This window comes from Eschrichtius robustus, chromosome 19, assembly GCF_028021215.1.
Source record: "Eschrichtius robustus isolate mEscRob2 chromosome 19, mEscRob2.pri, whole genome shotgun sequence".
NCBI lineage: Eukaryota > Metazoa > Chordata > Mammalia > Artiodactyla > Eschrichtiidae > Eschrichtius > Eschrichtius robustus.
Genome location: NC_090842.1, coordinates 24,784,877 through 24,810,410, shown reverse-complemented (window position 1 = coordinate 24,810,410; position 25,534 = coordinate 24,784,877). Strand labels below are relative to the sequence as shown.

At 34.4% G+C, this 25,534-nt stretch overlaps 1 protein-coding gene across 4 annotated transcripts in view; it reads right to left on the bottom strand.

The window, feature by feature from the left end:
- Nucleotides 1–25,534, bottom strand: part of CDH8 (cadherin 8) — a 370,300-nt gene that overhangs the window by 67,127 nt on the left and 277,639 nt on the right. For all 4 annotated transcript variants that reach the window (XM_068527304.1, XM_068527303.1, XM_068527305.1 and 1 more), the window contains one exon: nucleotides 5,248–5,369. In XM_068527304.1, coding sequence (XP_068383405.1) covers nucleotides 5,248–5,369 — 122 coding nt within the window. The remainder of the gene's footprint in view (nucleotides 1–5,247; nucleotides 5,370–25,534) is intronic.

The following is a 25,534-nucleotide window of genomic DNA, read 5'->3' as shown; positions in this document are numbered from 1 at the left end:
TATTTCATTCATGGAAGCATGCAGCCTCCCCAGTCACCTCTCTCCACCTCCACTGCCAGCACCTTAGGCCAGGCTACTATTATCTTTTGCAATTACAACCTTCTAGATGCTCTTCCTGTTTAATTGCATGTGAACGCATCTGCATGTGTGTATGTGTGTGTATGGATTTTATTCAAACATAATACTCTTTTTGTCCAATTTCATTCTTGCTTATTACACTCATATTACATTTGCTTATTACTCTTACTATACTCAGCCACAGATGTCTTCAATTTTTCAAACAAACCAAGGTTTTTCTCCCTTCAGGGTCTTTGCACAAGCTTATCCTGTTGGCTAGAAGGCTCTTGCTTCCACTTCTTGTATGACTACCCTTTCTCATTTTTGTTCAGTTTCAGCCTAAATGATATCCCTTTAAAAAGTAACTTTCTTGACAACACTACGTAAAGTAGATCTCTGCTTTTTCTTTGTTCTGTTCTGTCTATGCTGTGTTGTTTTCTTCAACCCAGTTTTCAAAATTTATATTATTGATTCATTCTATTTTTTTTTATTATCCCTCTTCCTCATTCATTCCATTGGAGAGAACACTTTTTTTTGTTCTTTTCACATTGTTTCCCCAGGTCATATTACAATACTTAGCATCTTGTAGATACACAATAAATATTGTTCGACAAATAAATGAATGATTTTTCATTTGTGCACTGTGTGTCTGTGAATAAAACAAGTGTTTCCATGGTAATATCTGAGAAACTAATTATTGAAATATTTGTCACTGCTAAATTAGAATCATGATTTTAAAATTTTGTGGATATCCATTACTACATGACAAGCATTGGCTAGATACGTATCTATAAGTATGGGCTATTATCTTTTTTGGCCTGTGATATTCCCATGATAAGCAAACTTTATATCGCTGCAGTATTGGTCAGAGATAGAAGGGATTAAAAGAGATAAACCAAAGTATGTTTTTAACCCAGACGTAATTCACTTGATGCTAAATAGAACATCTCGATTTCTATAGATGGTGATGAAGCTCAAATTGTACTCCACTAGATTTATTTATAGTAACAGGGGAAGCTCCTTCCTGAAGGAAAAATAGCTGAAGAGGTCGGTTGCCAACTAATTCTCAAACAATAAATATTCTCTGAGACTAAACAAGAGACCTTGAGTTACCCCTGGAAACACAATATTTTCAGTTCAGTCCCTGTGTCAATGAACCATCTGGAGCACATTACCCTAATTCTGTATGTATGGTAAGCAAGAGGTAAGCATCTGAAATAAAATCTTAGAAAGACCCTATTGAGGAGATAAGATGTAGAACAGAGTTATGGAAGGCCCTCTGTCCAGCACTGATCACTGATGTTCTCTATTTCTCTTTCATGTTTGGTTTTGAGTATGGTGTTATCATAGTGAAGGAAGATACTGGTTTCTCCTGAAGGAGCTGTTACCTGGTCCTCCACCCATCCCACCAGAGTACCATTCTCTTCAGACAGAACCTGGTTTATCCCCAGCTGACTCCTTTTCAGCACTTGATAGATGTTTCCTGTCTCTGGTGCAATGTGTCCTATACTAAGCGGTCTTTTCATTAAGATAGTTCCATTTCCTCTCATCTCTTCAGCCTCCTTTCTGCCCAGAGGATTTGAGGTATTTTCTTGCAATTCTACCACTTCTAATTTTATCAAGTGCCTACCAGAGAGAAAACTCACTCTGTGAGGGGAAAAGACTGATGTTTGTCTGCCACTAAATCCCCAGTACCCAGCCAAGTCTTGGCATACAGTTTGTGTTCAATAAATATTTACTGTCTGATCAAAACCTATCATCCTGTTAGACACATGAACTTTCAGTCAGATATCTTGCCTTCTAATTTTGAAATCCTCAACCCATACGCTCATTTCTGCTTTGGCCATTAAAGAGGAGCAAGTGGAGAGAATCTTTTTATTTATTATTAAACTGAGGGCCAAGTAATGTGTAGATGACTATATCATGGCATTATTGAATTGGAGACTAAAGGTATACATCACCTTATAACTTTTAAGATAAATTACCTGTAACTACTGGGGGAAAATTGTTTTAAATAAGAGTAACTAGCCATCAGAAAATACCACATCAACATCTAATTTTGAAATGGAGGGATTATTTAAAAGGATTCTAATCAAAAGGGATTCACGTTGATTTTTTATAATATTGACTGTGAACTCTCTCTCTTTGTCATGGGTGGTTGTTACTCTCTTAAGGGAACCAATTCAAGAAAATGTCATCTTTTACTTCAGAATCATGGGAAGGTGGGAGGAAGAGACAGGACTTCCAGTTCTACTTTCAAAGTAAACCTATGCCAATTTTAGCACAGATGTACCATGAACTAGAGATCTATCTTAGAGAAGAGGAAGGTGGCCTCCCTTCTTTCTTTCTTTTTCTTTTCATTTCTTTCTTTCTTTCTTTTTTTTTTTTTGGACTCTTTGTTTAAATGAGTCCAGAGGAAAAGAGTCAAGTGCAGTAGAATTCTCTATGTTCATGTTGATACTGGTTTTCATTTTGTGAGATGTTTTAAAGAACTCTTTACAGAGGCTCACTCAATCCAGAAGATTTTTTACGGATTGAGTTTTTTTAATGGCTTGTGCTTGATTATTGCTAATGATTTTCAGCTGCATCATCTCCCAGGAAGCTGACCCCCTCGAGTTTAGCCTTAAATCCATATCTTCCAGGCAAACTAGACATTTCAAAGCCACCTGCACTCCTTTCTCTGAGGCTGTTATAAAGCAGACATTAATTGTTGAAAAATATTGAGATGACTACGAATTTAGTGCTAATTCAGTCTTTGACATTTGTTTTGCATGAATGTGATAATGAATATTCTAATTGCAAAGTGAGTCAGCCATTTGTATGGTATTATGAGACATGATTGAAAGTGTATCTATGTTGAACTTATATAAGTGAACACTGTTTAGTGTGGATAACAAAAATGAATTTGGGAAAATGTTAAATATAAAAATGAGATACTTGAGCGATTAAAAGTGACTTAGGAATGATATAATGAATCAAACATGAGTTCTGACTAGCACAAAGGATTCAAGGAATTCAGGAGCTATTTGAACAACTGCGTATGCATCAACCAGTCAGCCATATGTCCAAAAATTATGCTGAACAGACAAAGATCTGATTATCTTCATGTAAATATGACCTCTAATAAACATGCCTAAATAGATTCATTTGAGGATAAGATAGTGCAGTGGACACACACAACATAAACATTTTTTCACAGAATGAATCATTCATGTTGATTTGCAAAAATCATAAAACAAAGAATCAACTTTTGTTTTTTATTTTGATCTTGCATAGGAAAGGTGATGAAACAATGTATTTTTTCCTGAGGATAAAAACTGCTGAGGAATCATTAAAACCTTGGAAACAGTCAAAATCCACAGGGTAAACCTCCAGATTCCAGGAGGTCCAAAGGCATGCATGTCAATATCACAAGTAAGTGAAGCCAATGTGTAATTTTTGAAATATCAATGCCATTGACTCTCTGAACTTGTGTGATGAGTTTTGCATGAACAATGGAGTTTTATTTAAATTCTAAAGCATATGACAGTTTCTGTATGATCAAAAATGTCTGGCTTATAACTCTGTGATTGGCTACATTACCCGAGCAGCAGTCTGGCCCACACAACCATATCCTTGAAACTGACCTGCATATATTTTGATCAACCTCCCTCCACCAACTGCATTCACCAACTTAGCTAAATGATATTTGCTGCCAAGTATATATACACTCCATCCTCAAAGGATCACAAATAAAAACACTCAAAAGATAAGACCGATAGAGGGCAATTCGACATGATGAAATTAAGAAACATTGAAACTAATGTTAGAATATTATTTTTAAAAAGAAGTCACCTTTGGCATATCACTGCTGAAGGTGAATATTTTGATTATAACAACATTTATGATGTCTAAGTGTTTAAAATTACTCAATTTTATTATTAGAATTTTAGCTTTTACTTTGTATGTGTGCACATGTATGTGTATCTTTTTTTGGTAGATGGAAACAATGCCAATCCTTCAGCTACAGGAGAGTAGTCTAGGGGAGAATGCCCACTGTTTGTTTTATAGGAGAGTAGCAACTTGATCTTTTGTAATAGTTAAATAAAAGTATAGAGCCACAGTTCTATTCCTTTCATAGGTGGAAAAAATCTGACTCTTGTCAGGTAAACTGCTCGGCAAATAGTAAGTTGAATTCCTAACACCCACATGAGGCACAAGAATAGTTGGATTAACAACTCCAGTGTCATGCTGTCAGCTGCTGTTTATTTAAATTAAAATGTCACCATCCAGAAATAAATTAGGAAGTTGAAAAATGATAAATTTCTTAAACATACAGTACTTTGGCACCTTGTTAAAATAAGTCTATTACATTTGTGTTTTTTAGAACTTTACATAGACTGTTTCCATTTTGACATTCAGAGTATAGCAGGTTTTGTTTTCGTTCTTAACTCTCTCCCTCCTTCCTCCCTCCCCCCTTCCTTCTTTCCTTCCTTCCTTCCTCCCTCCCTCCCTCCCTTCCTTCCTTCCTCCTTCCCTTCCTTCCTTCCTCCTTCCCTTCCTTCCTTCCTTCCTTCCTTCCTTCCTTCCTTCCTTCCTCTCTCCCTGTCTCGCTCTGTGTCTGCATTGTCCTATCTAAGCTACATAAGACAGTTGTTTAAAAAAAAAAGTTCCATCAATACACATCAATACACAATTATCAGATGCTTTACTTGCATGTCTAAAACATGTTGTTCACATTATGTCTATCTAAATATAGCTACAGCTTTACAGATTTAAAAATTCACTTCCTGCAATTGGTTTTCCTAGGGTTCCAATGTTATACGTTATTTCTACATTTGATATGAAACGAACATGCCTTCCCATGGGCTTTTCCCTCACTTCACGCCATGTGAAGGTCAAAATTTTGGCCCCATCACTCTAAGACCTCCCCTGTGATCATCCGTACCCCGAGATATTTAAAGATAGTTTTCTGGCTCTGGGTTCATGGCACAGCAGGTCATTCCGTTTCAGGAGCCAATGTGGTCATAAGTAGGAAGAGAATTAACATCTCCGAAAGAAGAATACTCCCTCTCTGTTCCCATTTGGATGTTTCTTGCCTATGACTTTGCAGATTGTAAATGATGCTAATGCACACTATAATGCAGGTTAATCAAATATGAGACAGTTGTATACAAACATATTCAGCATTAACAACATGGAGATATTTACTTGGCCGGGTTTTCCATTTTCACATAAAAATGCCTCATATTCGGATGCGAATTCAGGGGCGTTGTCATTGACATCCAGCACTTTAATAGCAACAGGTACTCGGGATATCTGACTGTGGTTCCCTATGGGAAGGAAAAAATAACATCAGCATTGAGGATATTGCATTTTAATGTGCAATTCAACTTTCTTCTTGAAAGCTTGTGTGTCGGTTTCAACTTCCCTTAATTAGGGTGTTTTCAACATGATGATTATGGTATCTGACCATTCAGCAAGGAAAAATAGCAAGTGCTTGGCTGCTTAAAAAAAAGTATAAATTATTATTCCAAACACCATCTGCTGGAGCTTAGCTTGATAAAGACCATCTCTAAATAAATTAAAAGAGGTTTCCTTGATGAAGAAAGCTTTATTTTATTGATAAAGCCCATTGTACAAAAGAAAAGAATGCTGTATGCAACAAAGATTTATCTCTTTCTTTATCTTGGGTAGACAGCCCATTTCTGCACTATTACTTGTTCGACTGACTATATATTAAAGATGAACATCAAAAACTGAAAAAAGGCTAGAACCAAATCAGTTGTTGAGAAGGTATCTTTAATACTGATAAAAGGGATAATCTTAAAGAAAGGGAATCATATCTTTTATGAATTTTATTTTTTATTCAAAGTTGACCTTGGGATCTTTTTGGGTAAGATAAGCCCAAGTTATTTTAATATGTCATTTTCATAAAGATTTTCATCAGTGTAAACAGATAATAATCTTTTAATCTTTCCAGGTCAATTCCAGTAGCACAGACCTTAATCCTTAAGCCTTAAGTCCTTAAATTTAAAAAATTATACACACACACACACACACACGTGCACACACACGCATACACACACAAATATGCATGCACAGAAATCTGGCCCATTAATACATTGCTGACTTGGCCCACATGATGATTTTTCATTTCTAATAAATGCAGTACCATTTGACTCTGACTGTACCATGTAATAATCTTTTGATCGCTTGTAAATTATACAGAATGCATTGAAAATGGCCAATTATTTATTTGTGTTTCTGTGGCACTGAATATTTATAAGCAAGCTAGGAGGGGAAAAATCTTTGGCTTTTGAATATGAAGAAACAGACTTGTATTTGATATATCAGACTCTTCTTTTTGACAGTTGATTAAATTCAGACCTCTGAAACCTTCAAATACTCATTTTTTTCATTACATATAAAAGTATTTTAAAGCACATGCCAAATAATCACAGCCATGTTACAATTTTATAGTTGGTTAACCCCACTGGCAATGCTACAAGATTGGAATTTAACTACCATGGCTATTCTCCAATATTCTAATTTGATTAACTATGGATGGATGAATAGTATCCTTTGGAATTCCAACCACCTCAGTAATGGAACAAAATCTCAATTCCCAAAAATCACACCAGTGGCCTTAAATGTCTCACCTAATATGTCCTTTTTCTTTTACTGTCTTATGTCTAATGAATTAATTCATTCTCATTCAGAGAGGAGGCATGCAGCTCCCTAGTTTCAATGGAAGGGAAAGTTAAAAAAAGTATAACAACACATGACTCTGAGGACAAGAAACTTACATTTTACCCTTTATCTACTTGAATCAGGTAGCTAAATGAGTTACAAGGTATTTGAAATAAGGTCTGATTATATCCTTAAAGATTTACATCTCTTTTCTGGTCTGACCATGAGCTGAATAGCAGCTACTGAAGAGTAAAAGGGAATCTAGTGTTTGCAGGAAACAAATGTTTGGAGCCCCATCTTTGCCTCCCACTACCAACATGATTCTGAACATGTTATTTAACCTCATTTTATTCCTGAGGACACTGAAACTCAAGACCTTGACACCCTATTTACAGAACTATTATACACATTATATGAGAAGAATTAGAAGTGCCCAGATCACATTGGGCACATAGTCAAGTGTATCTTAGACTTTACACCTTTTATAATTGTAAACATCAGCACCGTGCATATTCAGTGTGCACTATGTACAGTGCAAGATATTTCACAGAATCATCTCATTCAGTCCTTACTGAAGAGCTATGCAGTAGGTAATGTGATTCCCATGTTGTGGATTAGTGACGTGGAGACTGACATTCACAGGGCTATATGCCTTTACCAGTATGACTCAAAAATTAACTCCAAGACTCCAAAATGTAGTTTTGGCCTTCCAAACATGAATCATTTTCACAGTATTATATTGATGAAGTTTAAAACAAAGTATATTTGCTTGTTGTTTGTTTACTTGTAACTAATCACTGCCATTTCCTCAAGAATGCTTACAGGCTTGTTATAAATTTTTATTTCAAGTTTGACCACTATTTGAAGTTTGAGTACAAATATAAAAAAATCAAGCTGGATAAATCTAATGGGTTGTACCACCACTGATATTCTCAGAATTGCACTAATAATCTGCAAGCCTCTCTGAGAAACTGAACAATTTAAATTCCATATTTTTCCTCATACTTCTATTTTGCCCAAAGTCCCTTTAGTTGATTAATTTTATTTTGTGATTCTCTGTATTTCAACTCTAAGAACTATTGATTAGTTAGTTATTTACATAACATTCATTTCTTCCGTGCCACATCTTAGACCAACTCTTGTGTATATAAGTGATGAGGGGAGCCTTCTATTATGTTTTAGTCTCGTTAACCATTCAATTCATAAACAGACAATGATCAACATAGACTTGAACAGTGAATAATAGATGCATTGTCTTCGAAAACTGCAGGTACAAGAAAAAGCTGTCGTACTCTTTAAACATGATTTTGTTCCTGGGGAAGTGAAGAAAATGCTGAGCTTACTGAGTTAGAGTCACTGATAATGGTTGATTGGGCCAAGTTTACAAAATATGATATTCTTTGTCTTCCCTCTTTCTCATGCCTTGTACACACACACACACACACACATGCCGCAGGCAAACGTGCATATACAGATTTTGCTCTCACTATTTTGGCAAAAGGATAATTACGCCAAGGCACATGTTCTTAACTTCTCTCTTCTCTCTTCTTAATCTCACAGTTTTAATAAACTGCAATTATCTCTTAGATCTAGATGGCCAGCAGGTGGTAAAACTCAAGCATAGAGGCTAGAGAATCTCCATGAGCTTCTTTCTGGGATAACTTTCAACATTAAAGTAATATATGTTTTCTCTTATTGTAAGATCTGGGACAGGGAGGTGTTTAACTATCCAGGGGCCCAGACCCCTAGAATAATACCATCTAATTTTTTTTCTGTTGTTAGAAGTAATGTAGGTTTGGGAGCTATCACTTAATATTGTTAGAAGATCACGAGCATAGGGGCTATATCATGTGATCACTGGCGAGTCACTGAAATATTTTTTGATGCGATTTACAATTTTAAAAGCTAGCATAAAGCTTACTGACAAGAGAAGTTATGGTTTGTTTTAATTTTGTTTTCTTAAGCATATGAATGTCCCAGACATTTACTTTGAGTATTTCTTGAAACTGCTAAATCAAGGAGAAAAACAATAAAATATAATAAAACAATAAACTGGTGCCATATATCCCCAAAATATCCCCAAAATGTGTTATCATTATCTATATTAGATGAACATGCACAATTGAAATTATTTCAACTTATAATTCTTGACACAAGTGTCATATTTAAATGCTGAAGATTCACTTTTATCTAAATTAATGAAGCGATGGGAGTTCAAAATTTAAAGATATTATAGAGCAATAAAATTAATTAGATAAGCTTCTAAGGAAATTATTCATGTCCTTTGTGACTGGCCCCAAAATGTTTGCCTTTCATCTGATACACAAACATTAAATATAAAGATATTATAATTAGAAACTTGATTAGCATTCATTAAAGATTAATTTTCTAAACACAGGAGATGTGACAAAGTGGTCTGGAAGGAAAAGCCCATTTCAATTGGCCACAAAAGTTGACTGTTTTCACATAATGATGGAAAAAAGGCTGAAATGGCACCTAGTGTAAACAACTCCTTGACTTCTACCATTTGAATCGTAGTGACTTCCTGTCACCTCTCTGTCACATAGCCTCATGAATTGCCCATTAATTTTGCCCTTTTATAATCAAAGGTATGGAATACTGCCAAGTCTACGTTACTTGGGAATTTGCTTCTAACTAGTTTCCACGAGCTGCTGTTTTTGCAGGCATCGATTGAAATAAACAGCCTCTCCTTTTCAGGCTCTAAGAGAGAAAATTGATTTGACAAATTTAGATATACTGGTGGGTTCAATAAATAATTCTTGAGCCTTCTACGAGTGGAAGGGTGGAAGGCATGAGCAGTAAATTACAGTCAACGGGGGGAATGCAAAATAGTGAATTTATAATTGAATAGGGATGAGAGGAATGCTGGAAGTTTATAAAACAGGAAGATTCTAACTGAATATATGATAGAAAAGATAGCAACTTAGGAAATTTAAAGTGAAACTGATGGAAATTTCAAAGAAGGTCTTGGAAAATAATTTCAGTCGTGAATTTAGGCTCTCTGGTGACTAAAGATAAAACTTTTTGATGTACATTTTGCCCATAAATGGTGTGATAATTTCTAAATCATTAGTTATGGTTTATTAATTCATAGATTATTAGATAGCATAGAAACAAGGTGGAATATAATTGACCACTGGACACCAGCAGGGTAGAAAATCTGTTGGGACTTTTTAAAAATTTTTATTGGACAAATATATATCACTTATATGTGGAATCTAATAAAAAATGGTACAAATGAACTTGTTTACAAAATAGAAATAGACTCACAGATGTAGAAACCAATCTTATGGTCACCGGGGGGGGGGGGGGGGGGGGGGAGGGATAAATTGGGAGATTGGGATTGACATATACACACTACTATATAAAATAGATAACTAATAAGGACCTACTGTACAGCACAGGGAACGCTACTCAATATTCTCTACAAAAATATTCTGGAATATTTTTGATAGGCTTTTCTCTTTACAGTATTATTTTTATGTGTTACCCTTTCACTAACATGGCAACTGTATCGATGCACCAGTTAAAGCACAATCCATTATCTCCCTCAAATACATACCAAGAAATTTCAACATCAAGGGAGCAGCTGACCACCATAATTTTAATAATTTTTGATTACATGATTGTGAAAATTCCAGCAAGCCAGGCTGTAAAGAGAAGTCATTCTATTTTACTCCTTAAAATCTCAGTCATATTTAGATTAGTTTAGAATTAAATGAGAACTTTAATCAGAGGGTGGCTCTGGTATCAAAAGAACAAAGCTTGTAAGGCATAGTTTTTGTATTAACCAAGTAGTAGCTCTCTCAAGAAAGGTAGAGAAATGCTTTCTCTCACTGTGCAAGTTGTGGACTTAGACGTATTTGAAAATGCCTTAAACCCTCTGGAGAAAATGACTCTTAAGCGGTGACTTTAAGTCCTCACTGACCCCTGTCTGTTTTCCCTACTGACTACAAAAATGCATGCTGTCTGGCTCCAGCATTTTCAAATGCTCTCTAAATGGGGAGAAAATGTGTAGGTCTCTTATTTATTACATTCATCTTAAGTGAATCTGGACGTAGTGGAATCCTTGGCAAGACCTCACTCCACCTTTTCCTACTCTCTACAATGAACCCTCAGTATCCTTTATCCAGCTCACAAGAGTTGAAGTCCTAAAGAATAAGGTAGGCACATTTATGGTTGTTAAATTCTATAGGAAAAAATTTTAGAGCCATTGAAGTAAGAACTGATGTTATGAACCTCTTAGATACTATTTATTTATTAAATATAAAGCTTTAACAGTCATGTTCTAAATAAAGGCAACATTAATGGCAGTTTATAAATGAAAAATTAGTACTAATGGGAATGGAGCTATTACATTTTCCATTTTTTTATTAATAATGTTATATAATATTACCTACTTTAAAAAAATTTTATTTATTTATTTATTTATTTATTTATTTATTTTTGGCTGCGTTGGGTCTTTGTTGCTGTGTGTGGGCTTTCTCTAGTTGTGGTGAGCGGGGGCTTCTCTTCGTTGCAGTGCGCGGGCTTCTCATTGCAGTGGCTTCTCTTGTTGCGGAGCACGGGCTATAGGCACACAGGCTTCAGAAGTTGTGGCACGCGGGCTCAGTGTTGTGGCTCACAGGCTGTAGAGTGCAGGCTCAGTAGTTGTGGCGCACAGGCTTAGTTGCTCCGCAGCACGTGGGATCCTCCCGGACCAGGGCTCGAACCCGTGTCCCCTGCATTGGCAGGCAGATTCTTAACCACTGCGCCACCAAGGAAGTCCAATGTTACCTACTTTTAATTCTTTTTTTAAAAAATTTAAGCACTTACTAGTTTTATTTTATTTTAATATACTAAACATTTTAGCTTAAAATTTATAAATATGCATTATTTGCCAAACTTTTTCCCAAGACCTTTTCTTTGACAATAAGTCTGCTTCTAGAGTTCTGAGTTAAATTTACATAAACCAGTAATTCATGGCTTATGATTTCCAGGTATTTTTTTTTAATTAAGGTAATATTGGCTTAGAACATCATATAAGTTTCATGTGTACAACATTACAGTTTGACTTCTGTATACACTACTGTGCTTACTAAGATACTTTTAATTCTTTATGTATGCTTACCAATTTGCTTCCTTTTGTTGTCTACATTCTTTTTTGTTTTGTTTTGTTTTGTGTGTATGCATACATGGTTTTTATGTGTTCATTTTTGTTTTGTTTTATGTACACCTCCCTTTTCTACTGTGTACTCCTCTTGCTGAATTTGTGACTGGAAAATACTGACTCCCTCCTTTCGCAGCCCTAAGTGCATGTTTAAATCCTTTTTATACATCTCATCTTTCTCCATACTGTAAGAGGCGAGGAAACAAAATGCCGTAATGAGTTTATTATTCCTTATGCTCCCTTTGGTAATCTAAGTCTCTGCAAAATCTCTAATTCTTCTCTGCCAACAAAAATTGCATTATGCTTCTATTACTAAATCTTCAGTGTTTTTTTCCCCTAATTATTTCAAATAGGATTGATTCAAAATTATTGGAACTGAATTTCTTGGTATTACTCTTACAATGCAATTCAGTTTAAATCCCTTATATATTAGAATCTTAATAAAGGAGACTCACACTTTCAGAGGAATATAGATTTATCTAATATTCAGTTTAAATGCTCATCCAACACCAGCTTAGAATAACAGTTGTGCCCCTAATACATGCATACACATACACGCACACACAAACACAGACATACTTTATTAGGGAAGAAAACTAATATTGTAAACTACCCAGCATGTATTGTGTGATCTGTTACGTACTATTTCTTTGAGGTTTGTTGGATTACTGTGAAGACATTATTTTCTTAAATGGGAATATGATTTCAGGCTATGTAAGACTGAAATTTATATGTTACATATCAGAGTAGGGAGTAAAGAACATCCAGTGTGCCTAGAAATCATGTGGACTCTAGTCACCTTGCCCATATTTACTCAAAGCCAAGAAGTGATAAAGCTGAAATATTAATCCAGGGCAGTTTTATCAACAAGTAAAAAAAAAAAAAAAAAAAAAAAAAAAAAACCACAGAAACAAACAAAACTGATTATTCCCCACAGGCTCTCTTTAGCGTAACACTCATAAAACATAACCTTAAAATATATTTTTAAGATGGATCACTTCCCAAACAATGCAATATCCTAATAAACTAATAACCTCAAAAGAAAGGTTTGATGATTCCATTAACATGGAATTTTTATTAGTGAATTTATTTTTAGAAATATAATTTTCATATTTTTAATGATTTGGGTAACTCCTTACATTTTTTGTGTGAGATCAACTTTTGTAGTAGAAGTAAGCCATGAAAACAATAAAGTGCATACACCTTACGGTTTTATTCCAGTGTATTTTTATAAAATGAACATACCCATGTAACTATCACTCAGGTCAAGATATAGCCAGCATCCCCAAAGCTTCCCATGTACCCCTTCTCAGTCATTATGCCCTTCAAGGTAACCTCTACTCTGTTTCCTAACACTATATTAGTTTGCCTTCTTCAGAACTTTATAAAAACTGAAATTATAATATAAAGTACACACTTTTGTATCTGACTTCTTTAGCTCAATATAGTATTTGTAAATTCATTAATGTGGTTGTAGGCAGCTGTAGTTCATTCTTTTCCACTGTTTGTTTGGGAAAGAATTTCATTGTATACATATACCAAGATTTATTTATTTATTCTCTTACTGGTGGATATTTGGGTTGTTTCAGTTTCATGCTATTCTGAAAAGTGCTGCTATAAATATTTTGTGTATTTCTGTTGGTGTACAAATACGTGAATTCCGTTATGTTACATACTTAGGAATAGAATGAAAGATTATAGAATATGGCTCCTTTCAATTTTAGCATATGCTTCCAAATATGTTTTCTAATGTGGATGTGCCAGTTTACACTCTGACCAGCAATGTATAAGAGTTCAAGTTGCTGCATGTCTTCAAGAACACTTGGAAAAGCCAGTTATTTATTATTTGTTTTTCATTTTAGTCATTGCAGAGGTGTACAGTTATGTTTCAGTTCGATTTTATTTTAATATCTTGATGATTTGACGCTAAGGACATATTATGCTTACTGGCCACTTGGATATCTTCTTTTGTGAAGAACCTGTTCAAGTTTTTGCCATGTTTTAATTGGTTGTCTATGTTTTTCTAATTGATATGCATATTATATATTAAGGATACGTGTCCTTTGCTAGATATGAGTGTCACAATACCTTTCCCTACTCTGTGGCTTAATTTTTCACTCTTATTAGTAACTTTTGAGGAACACAGATTCTTAACTTAATAAAGCTGAATTCATCAGTTTTTGCTCTTATTAACTTTAACACTTGTCGCAACTGATTCGTTAATTATTTGCATAATCCAGAATTTGAAAATTCTGTTATTTTTAGAAGGTATATTATTTTTTCACATTTACATCTCTGATCTCCCTGAAGATTACTAAAATTGATGTTCTGAGTTAGAGGCCAAGGTTCAGTTTCATCCACTCATGGATATCCAATTCACTGTCAATTTTATTGTTAAGTCCACCTATGGTATCTTTGTCATTGAGTTGAGTATTTTTGTACAGGCTTGTTCCTGGAATTTTCTGTTCTATTTTTCTGTCTTTATGCTCGTACAATCCTCTCTTAATAACTCTTTACGATAGATCTTCATATATTGTTATCATGAATATGATAAGATCAACAATTTATTTTTCTTTTAAAATATTTTCTTCATTATTTTTCCCTTTAAATTTCTTTACACATTTTAGTATTATTTGTCAAATTGTGGGCACGTACACACACATACACACACACATAGCTGTTGGAAGTTTGATTGATATTGCAAAGATTCTACAGATAAATTTAAAGCAGATTGATATTTTTTACATTTGAATCTCCAAATCATGAACTATGTATATACTTCATTTATTTATATTTTCTTTAATTTCTCTCAGTAATGCTCTGTAGTTTTCTGTTTAGAAGTTTTGTATGTCATTCATTAGATTTTGTTACTATTTAATTGAAGTCTTTTTTACTATTATAAGTAGTATATTTATTTTCTGAGCATTGTTAGAAAATAAAAATATGATTATTTTATAACTCAACTCTAACAAGCATGCAAACTTTCTTCATTATTGATAATAGTTTAACTTAGTTTTTTTTCCTTTTTATGTACCCAATCATGTTGTCTGTGAATAGGGACAACTTTATTTCTTCTTTCCAATATTTATACTTTAATTTCTTACCTGTATCTTACTGTACTGGTTAAAACCTTCAGTGTAATTGAATAAAAGTAGCAATAGTACACAACCCATCTCATTTCCAATCTCAGGGAGAAACCTTTCAATATTTTACCATTAGGTCTGATATTTGCTATTTATTTTTTTTGTAACTATCCTTGATCAAATTAAGTTCTGTTCTATTTCTAGTGTGCAAAGAGCTTTTTCAAGAACAAGAGATGAAGATATAACATTTTCTGCATCTGCTGAGAATGATCATACGTTTTTTCTCTTTTCTTTCCTCAGGATTTTAATTTACATTAATAGATTTTCAAATGTAATCATCTGTCCTTGTATTCCCTGGGTGTAATATTATATTTTTATATTAACAGTTTTGATTTGCTAATATATTACTTAGGATTTTGTTTATGAGAAGCAGGCTGTTAATTCTCCTTTCTTGTAATATTCTTGTTGGGTTTTTGCATTAAGATTATTCTGGCTTTGTGACATAAGGTGGAAACTGCTCCCTCTTTTACTTCTCTCTGATAAAGTATGTGTCATGTTCATTTGGGCATGACAATTTATGTGTTAAGAGTTAGTAATTGTGAATTCAATTTATTCAATAGAGAACATGACAGACATATTTTTCTTTTTCTTATCTATGCCAGTTTGCACTGACTGCATTTTTCAACTTATTAGTCTATGTCATATACATTTTAATCCTTATTCCATAAATATGTTAATAATGTCCAGCTATTGTTTTTTAACATCTATAGAATCTGTAATGAAGTCCCCTTTGTAATTTTTTTTTCCATGCCCCCTGCAGTGAAAGCACGGAGTCCTAACCACTGGACCGCTGGGAATTCCCTGTCATTTCTAATACTGGCAAGTTGTACCTTTTCTATTTTTTCTTGCAAGATTTTATCAATTTTATCTTCGCAAATAAAGAGCTTTTGGCTTTGTTGAATTTCAGGACTGTATATTTGTGTTCAATTTCACTATATTCTACCCTATATTTATTTTCACCTTGCTACTAGTTTTTAATTTTCTGTTCACTTTTAGCCTTTTTGAAGTGGATGCTTAGATAATTGATTTTTAGCATTTCTTCTTTTCTAATATAGACATTTAAGGCTAATTTCTCTTTAGGCACTGTGTTAGCTGTATTCCACAGGTTTTGTCATGTCATTATTTTGTTATCATTCATTTTTTAAATGTGCTAATTAATTCCCTTTGTGATTTTATTGTTTTCCACGGATCATTTAGAGATATATGGCTTAATTTCCAATACTTGGGGATCATTTCAGGGCCTTTGGTGACTTATTTCTAGCTTAATTCCACTGTGTGAAGAAAGCATACTCCGCTTTGAGTGTTGAGACTTGATTTATGGCCCAATTTTGGCCATGTTGGGTAAATGTTTCAAGTGTGTTTGTTTGACAATAATAATATTTTTGTAATTTTTGAGTGCAGTGTTTTATACATTACAACTAAGCAAGTTGACTAATCATGCTATTCAAACACTTTCTATCCTCACTAATTTTTTGTCTACTTATTTGATTAGTAGAGTTGTAGGTTAAAATTTTCATCTACAAGTGTTGACTTGTCTATTTCTCCCTTTGCTTCTGTCAATTTTTTGCTTTATGTACTTGGCAAACATCTTATTAGGTACATACAAATTTAGAATTTTTATATCTTCCTGCTGAATTTAATCATTTATCATTATGGAAAATTTCTATTTTTGGTAATATTTCTTTCTTCTTAGTCTATAGCTGAACCATTTTGGTTTTAATTTGCAAAGATCTTCTTTCAATCGTTTCAGTCTTCAAGTGTTCTTATATTTGAGGTTTATTTCTGATAAAAAACATGATTTGAAAATTGATTGCTTTTTTTCCTAGTCTGACAAAGAATGTCTTTTAATTGAAGTATGTAGCTTATTTACAATTAGTGTGATTGATTGATTGTTTATCTGGGTTTTAATTTATTCTTGTACTTTAAAATTTTCTTCATCAGTTCTTTCTCATTTTTCCTCTTTTCTATTTTTTTGGGGATTCATAAGTTTCAATTCTTTTATTTCCCCCAACTAATATAGGCTAATGGGGGGAGATGAAAGAATTAAAACTTATGAATCCAAAAAAAGATAGAAAAGCGGGATTAGCCTATTAGTTACATAGTCTTCTATTAATATTATTTTAGTGGTAACCTTAAATATCATACTTGTATATGTGTCACTGACTTATTAGAATATGCCTTAGAGTAATGCTTCAAACATTTTACGTACAATGAAAGGATATATATAATGCATTAATTGTTTATGCCATTTTGTTACCATTTTCCTGCATCTAGGTTTTAATTCTGGAAATCAGATATGAAAATGTGTTATCTTCCTTCAGATAGAGTTTGATTTTCTCCTCACAGGAAGGGCTATATAGATAGATCACCTTGATACTCTTTTTTTTTTTTTAAATTTGTGTCTCCTTTTTCTTTTCTTTTTTTACAATTTATTTATTTATTTGTTTATGGCTGTGTTGGGTCTTCGTTTCTGTGCGAGGGCTTTCTCTAGTTGTGGCAAGCGGGGGGGCCACTCTTCATCGCGGTGCGCGGGCCTCTCACTATCGCGGCCTCTCTTGTTGCAGAGCACAGGCTCCAGACGCGCAGGCTCAGCAATTGTGGCTCACGGGCCCAGTTGCTCCGCGGCATGTGGGATCTTCCCAGACCAGGGCTCGAACCGGTGTCCCCTGCATTGGCAGGCAGATTCTCAGCCACTGTGCCACCAGGGAAGCCCCCTTGATACTCTTAAGGCTGGATTTCAGAATTTATGAGGGCTGATTTAATTTCTGGTTTTCCCTTATTTCTAGAGCCCACCCTTTCTATTAAATTGCAAAAAAAAAAAAAAGGTTTTTTTTTTTAGCTTTTTGCCTCTTAGCACACACTGATAGCCTTGAAATCCTCTTACTCCTGCACATGTTAAGATTTGGTAAATGCATCATGGGAAAAATCCATCCATGATGCTCTGTTGTCTTCTTTTCAATTACCTCCTCACTGTAGACTTGGCCTCTCCATTCTGGATACCTCTGTAGCCCTGAACTACAGCTTTTGTCTCCACAGTCCCATGAGACACTCATAAACTGCAGGTCACTGATTTCTGCTTGGTTTTTTGTGCCCTCTGAGTTGAATCACTTGAAGTCCTGAAGGAAATAAGCAGTGCTAAATTTAGGAGTCACTTCAGTTTGTTTCCTTTCTTTCTGGTATCTTGGCTTCTTAAGTACTGGCTGCCTTCAAATACCGTTTTTTCCTCTAATTTTGTAGTTATTCTCACTGGGGGAATTAGTTGGATATAAGCTACCATCATAGACATAAGAAAAATACATAATTTCCCCCATCCCATTGTGGTATAATATGTTCATTGTTTTCCCAAGAAATTTAAACTGTAAATCACCCCACACTTATGGAACAATGGACAAAATATTACTATAAAATGACCCTAATCCTCCATGAGTTATTGCCCAGCAGAATTCACGTATGGTAATTAAGACTGTGTTATCCTTAGTTAATGCTCTGACTACAAATCCAGACCAATCTCTTGAGATTCCTTTCCTCAGTCTATGCTTTGGCCACAATAAATTATGCATTTATTGTGACAGTGGACCAAGATATATATACCATAATGAGTGACAAAAACAAAACAAATATATAACTCAAGATAAATGATTAGTTAGCAGAGGTGGTAGAAATGACTACAGTGCAAGCCACCACCTCAGTGTCAAGTACATGATAATAAAATGGATGATGCTGATTTATTCCCAGATGTTAATATTAAAAGGGTTGAATATATGTGAATGTAAACGTAGATGATATACATAGTTATATCCATACGTCACTACTTCCTCTAACTAACTGCATTTGTATCCACAAAATCATCTGTTTATCAATGTATATTATTAGAAAGGCAACTAGACACAGAATATTATGTATTCTTTTAATAAAATTTAAAAAGATATATTGGGTGAAATATGTAAATCTATAAGTAATAGGTAGCACTAGGTGTTTTTATAATTGTATATAGAGAGGCAATGCAGAGCACCTATATATAATGGTATTGTGCAGCTCAGAATGTCTGTAAACCAATCTCTCTCTCTCTCTCTCTTTTTTTCTCTCCTTTGTTATAGATAAAAGTTAGGTGCTAGCTGCAAAAAACTTTTAAACTACCTACTGTGTTAAAGGAAGGTTAATAAACTCTTCATGGACCCAGTAAATCTATCATGCAAATTTGCAACATCACAGAGCAACAGAGATGCTGACAAGGACACCAAGTGTCAAGCTTACTTCAAAACATTATGAGAGAGAGAACATTGGCCAATAGCGGAGTATTCAATGTTGTTAGCAAAATAATTGCAAATAATGGTGAAAAAAAAAGAAAAGCTGCTGGAGGATTTTGTTTGTTTTTTTTTAACTGAATTTATGGAGAACGGCGAAAAGCCCTGTATGCTACCCAAAATATTTTAATTTCTAAAAAATCAGGTCAAAGACAGAAATGAAAAGTGATTTTTTTCTTAACACACCAGAAAAAAAAAAAAAAAAAAGGATGCAAGAGAAAAGCACTACCGGCAAAATGCTAAGTTCTATTGTTGGCACCTGCATTTTTGCTGTTGCAAATAATCCACTTGTTTGTGGTGGTCTATTCCGGACATGGCCTAGCATGATTGGGGCAGATCTTTGAATAAAGTTGTTATTTGTGTAAAAAGTAACCTAACTGATGCCCACATATGGGCACATTCCTCTAGAACATTAATCACTTCCAAACTGATAGTGAAATCCTACTTGGAAACCCAAACCCTACTCCATAATAATAATCTATTCCAGCCACATCAGAATGCCATTATCATCATTATCAGCAGCATCATCTTAAGAAACTATTTGCTATTTATTGAACACATACTCTCAGGCACCATGCTTTCATTTTTATACAACCCTATGGCTAAAGTAATATGATTATTTCCTCTCATAAACATTTAACAAATAGTAATTGTAATTTTAAACTTCCATTCAATCAACAAATATTGACCTTACACTTACTGGGTGCCAGATACTCTTCTAGGACAAGAGATACCAAATAGAAAAGACAAACAAACAAACAAAAACGTATTCTATTATATTCATACATAAATGGGGGTAGGAGTGGAGACTCTCAGGTATAGATGAAATGTATGAACAAAAATAAAACCAGGTAAAATGAAAGAGACTAACGTTGGAACTCAACTTTTCGCTCAGTGCTTACAAACGATAATTACAGGGCTGCAGTATCAAGTTATAGGTGTGCTAACCTCCTTTCTCTATTTTCTTATCTCAACAATCGATTCTCTCCTTTCTCTAATTAAAAAATCTAATAATTTGACCCTGTGCATTCATCCCCAATATGGAAATGAAATGAGACTGACACCTTTTTCTTGATGACTCCTGGAAAACTGTATCTACTGTCAGCAGAGGCCTTTTGGCCACCAGTGATGATCAGAGAAATAGCTTCCAAAGGTCCAAGGTCAAATATGTCCTTGGCTACTTCTGCCAGTTGATGCTATGAGGAGGGTACAGTCTATTGGGGGGGGGGGGGTAGTTCACGGGGAATGTAATTTTCTTTTAAATTCGCTTTTATGGAGCGAACAAATGATTTTATTGAATTTTGGCTATTCGAGCCATAACCTACAATACTGAGAGAGGGTAGTAAATTCAGTTCATTTGAAACATCTAAAATAAAAACTTAGGCAGTTTTTTCTCAAATTCTTGTGGACTTCAGAACATTCGGTAAAATTTGACTCAATGGGTCTGATTTGAGCCCAGAAACTTTTATTAGGGAAAAAAATCTTAAAAGGACTTCAGAGCTTTGATCAGGTTCAATATGGTAAGAATTTTAGGGAGAAAATCCCTTCTTCATTTAAAAATCTTCCTCTGTCTATACCATGAATCTTATGAGGGTTCAGAAGACAGCATTAATGCTTGTGGTACTTTTATATATTCTATGAAGCTTTGATTCTAGAAAGAATCATCTGTCCCAGCATCCCCTCTGGCAGTAGAAATTTAGACTTTAAGCCAACTGGTAAGCAGGTATTATGGTTTGGCAAACCCTGGTCATCATTACTAGAATGTAAATTCCATCTGGATAGGACTTTTTCATTCACTGTTGTATTCAGGATATAGAACAGTAACTGGTACATAAGAGGTCACCCCAAAGTCAAGGTAATATCTATCTGAGAGTTATTGAGAGGAGTGAATGAAATCATATATGAAAACACTAAGCAAACTACAGAATTTTAAGAGTTAGGTCTTGTTTTTGTCCCATGTTGTGTTTTGCTCCAAATTTTCTAGTTACCTCCTTACTGACTCAACTTCCTCTGAGGTCTTGTCACCTCTGTGCCTAATTCTACAAGCACATTTTTCTCCTTAGCCATTATTCCAGGGAACTGAAACCATGTCATATAAACAATTTTTTCAAGACACTTTGTATTTTACTAGGCTAAAGGGGAAGAGAATAAGACTTGTTTATACCTTGAGGCACATTTTGGCTCACTGTAAGATTAAAGTGCTTTCCAACACAGCTGCTCAAGAGAAAAACTCATCAGTCTCCCAAGGTAGTGAGTTTCTGACCACTGCAAGTATGCAGTCATAGAACAAGGCTGTGGTAGAGGCAAGTGGAGTACCAGATGGTGGATGTGGGGTAGGTTTTAATATCTGCTCTAATCATTAAATTAAAACAAACATTGCTTTTTATTCTGACTCATGTTTAACTACCAAATTTATTTAGTAAAATTTATCCAGAGTTGACTCAGTGAAGCTAAATTAGGAATTGTTGTAATAATTTTCCACCTCATCTGGTTCCTACATTGAAATTACAGGTCATGCATTCACAGCACTACAAATTACTGTTTTTCCTGTAAGTAAGTTGACTTGGATTTATTTATACATAATTTCAGGATTTCCCCCCACTAATTTCTTAATATTTGGTGATGATATTGCTCCCAGAATTCTCTACTGAAAAAATAAATAAATAAATAAATAAATACTCTGCTAATGAGTTCCACTGCGTAGTTTCTCATCCCAACATCCATATTTACTTCTAATTAAGTGCATGAGAGCAATTCAGAATTTTATCATTTCAAACATTGCCTATCCAGGTGATTTTTCATAACTATGTAAGAATAAAAAGATTCTATAACTTTTCATTTCTTGCACATAAACCTTCATTATAATTTTGTCTCAGGAAAGTGTTGGAATTTGCTCAAAACTAAAAAGAATTAATTTCCTAACGTATTAAGGCAATTAAACAAATCATTTCATCATATGAATAACAGTGATTATAGACTCAGGGTAATATGGAAAATGAAGGCAAAGGAGGGGAAGGGAAAAAGGGAAGCTAATAATGATAGATGTTCAGTTTAGTGTTTACTATGCAGTTAGTTTTAGTATCCATTATACAGATGACAAAACAAAGGTACAGAGAAACTATCTCACATCCTTGAAGTCAAACAATTAAAAGACACAGATACGATACAGGGTTTGAAATTAAAGTATGCCTCATTCCAAAGCAGATCCAAATCTCTTGCAGTTATATAATATTTGCCTTAAATATTAGCTTGATACAGACACCACAGAAATGGAGTTACAAAGCCATACACTACCAGAGAGGATTTTCCTCTAGAAGTGTATCTGGGATGAAATAATTTGCCACAAATACCCTCTACCTTCTCTCCATTAAAAACAAACAAAAAACCAAAATAGTCTGAGAGAGAAAAAAACACTGGCTTAAAGGAAACATGATACTTGTATCTCGGAGATAAAAGATTGTCCAACCACATTTTGACCATCTCAATATACTAAAAGGTCCAAATGGACACAATTAATTAACATAGTGAATAAGAAGAGTGAAAAGTTGGTTTATAGGGTAGTTGCATAAAAAGAGTGGTGACTAAAACTCTGGACTAGGGTGCAGGGTCAGCCTAGGATTAATAACATGTTGTTTAATTGTTGGCATATAGCAGGAAACATATTTCCTCTCTCTATGCTTCATACTACACTTTATGAAAACAAAAAGGTAATTACATTGCATTGAGTTGTGGTGAACTTTCCAGTTCAAACATTTGAAGATGTCTATAGAAACTAAGCATGTTGTTATACTACCAGTTAATTATCCAACGGAATTAGGTATTAGCCAATGCTCTTTAAGCCAAGATAAATGTTAACAGTCTAGTACTAGTTTACATATTCTCCCTTCATTCATTTATTCAATCAATGATTCATTCATTCAGTAAATATTTATTGAAGACTTACTATTATCAGATACTCTGTAGCTGTTGAGGAGATATCAATTTAAAGCATAAGACATTCTACCCATGGAGAAGAATTCATAAACAGTATACATGATAATAACTAAATTATATGGTATGTAAGAAAGGATTAAATGCTAATAAAAACAAATAAAGCAGGATAAGGAAGATCTGGTACTGATGGTGGTAAGGGTTGAGCTTATTTGAGCAAAGACTTAAAGATGGAGTTAATCAGGACTACAGCAAGAGGATGCATATTCCAGGCAGAGGAAACAGTTGTTGCAAAGATTCTAAAGGGAGAGCATGGCTAACGTCTGGAAGTATTCAATCACAGATTTCTGGATGGTTAGCAAGCAAAATTATTTTCTTAGGTTTAGTGATAGACTTGCACATAACAGTGACAAACTGCAAAAACAATTAAGCAACATCTTTTTCTTGATTACTGAGATTGAGATAATGTAAGACAAAACTACTCTAGGTTTTAACAAAGAATTAGACTTGGGTTATTAACTTTAAAGTATACAACCAACTGCTGTGTTCTTGGATTATATTTTATTTCCTTAGGAAACCTCTCTTCTGATATATTCCCACCTCAGAACATTTGCAAGAATTCTGTGCCCTTTTCTTTCCCCGTATCTTGATAGGTTAGATTTTTTTGCTGTTTCTAAAGTATTGGGCTTCCCTGGTGGCGCAGTGGTTGAGAATCTGCCTGCCAATGCAGGGGACACGGGTTCAAGCCCTGGTCCGGGAAGATCCCACATGCCGCGGAGCAACTAGGCCCGTGAGCCACAACTACTGAGCCTGCGCGTCTGGAGCTTGTGCTCCGCAACAAGAGAGGCCCGCGCACCGCGATGAAGAGTGGCCCCGCTCGCCACAACTAGAGAAAGCCCTCGCACAGAAACGAAGACCCAACACAGCCAAAAATAAAAATAAATAAATAAATAAATTTAAAAAAAAAAAAATCACATTCTAAAGTATTTACTGTATTATAAGCATGTGCTTAAAAACCTTGTAATTGTATCCCAAAAGTAACCATTAAGATTATTTGCTCATTGAATTAATATTTGCCAATCACTTACAATGTGATACTTCGTATGCCATGAGCTATGAGGATTATAGAAAAGTGTAAAATGTAGTCTCTGCCCTTGATGACATTAGTCTGGGAGGGAAAAGAAGGCACATACACAAATAACTATAATTATAAATTAGATCATCACTGCCTTCTCTGAACTCCCACGTAGATGTGACAAAATATGTACTTTCTGAAAGAAGGAAACATTTTATCCGAATCTTGAAGGAACAGTAGTAACAGGAAATGTAGAGAAATGACAGGATATTCAAGGAAAGAAAAAATAATATAACTAGAAAAGGTCCAGAGTTAGGGCACTGCATGCACACTGCATCTGAAGTACAAGTGATGAGCAATAAGGGTTTTGACAAAATAGTACAGATACAAGACATCTATGTAGTATTAGGGTGATACAGTTTTTGTATTATTTTATCCTGAAACAGTTTCCTCAGGTTTAAAATCATAGCCACACATTGTTATTGATAACTGGTATTTCTGATAGCAGTATTCTAAAGAAGTAATTCCTTATTTAAACTGTTTTATTTTAAAGAGGCCTAAATACTACTTGTAAGAAACAAACTCAGGACTCCTAACATTTCTGGATTTCAGTGTAGGGTCTCAAACTGAGTTCTGTTCAAATATAAAATCCGTCCTCTTTCCTTGAAAAAGATATATTATTAATATTCTTTACAGAAAAATTTTAAAAGCTTTGGTGGATACGAGGAACAATCCCAAGGTCACATAGCTGGCTACCCTGCAAAAGGCCAGTCTTAAAACAAGGACTTTTTTTTTAATCCAAAGATAAAGCACAACAACGAACATACCTAACAGGGTTTATGAAGTAATAAGGAAACTACACAGACGTTCTCAGCTTCTAGTATGCTCTAAAGTTTTAGGACTTACAACTCTAAAAGTATTTAAGAAGTACTTAATAACATTTAACATTTATTATTAATTTTAATAGTATTATTTAATATTTTTAAAGTAGTTTGAGACTGTGTTAACTGTGTTTTGTAACCTAATGCCTTTGTGGGAAACAAGTTAGTGTGGTAATTTTAAAACATGGCCCCAAAATTGTTTGACATGCCTCTCGTTGCAAGGTGGGGAAATATGCTCCACTCTCCTGAATGTATATTCTCTTACTAATCAACAGTATTTGAAAAAAGTGAATTATGTCAAT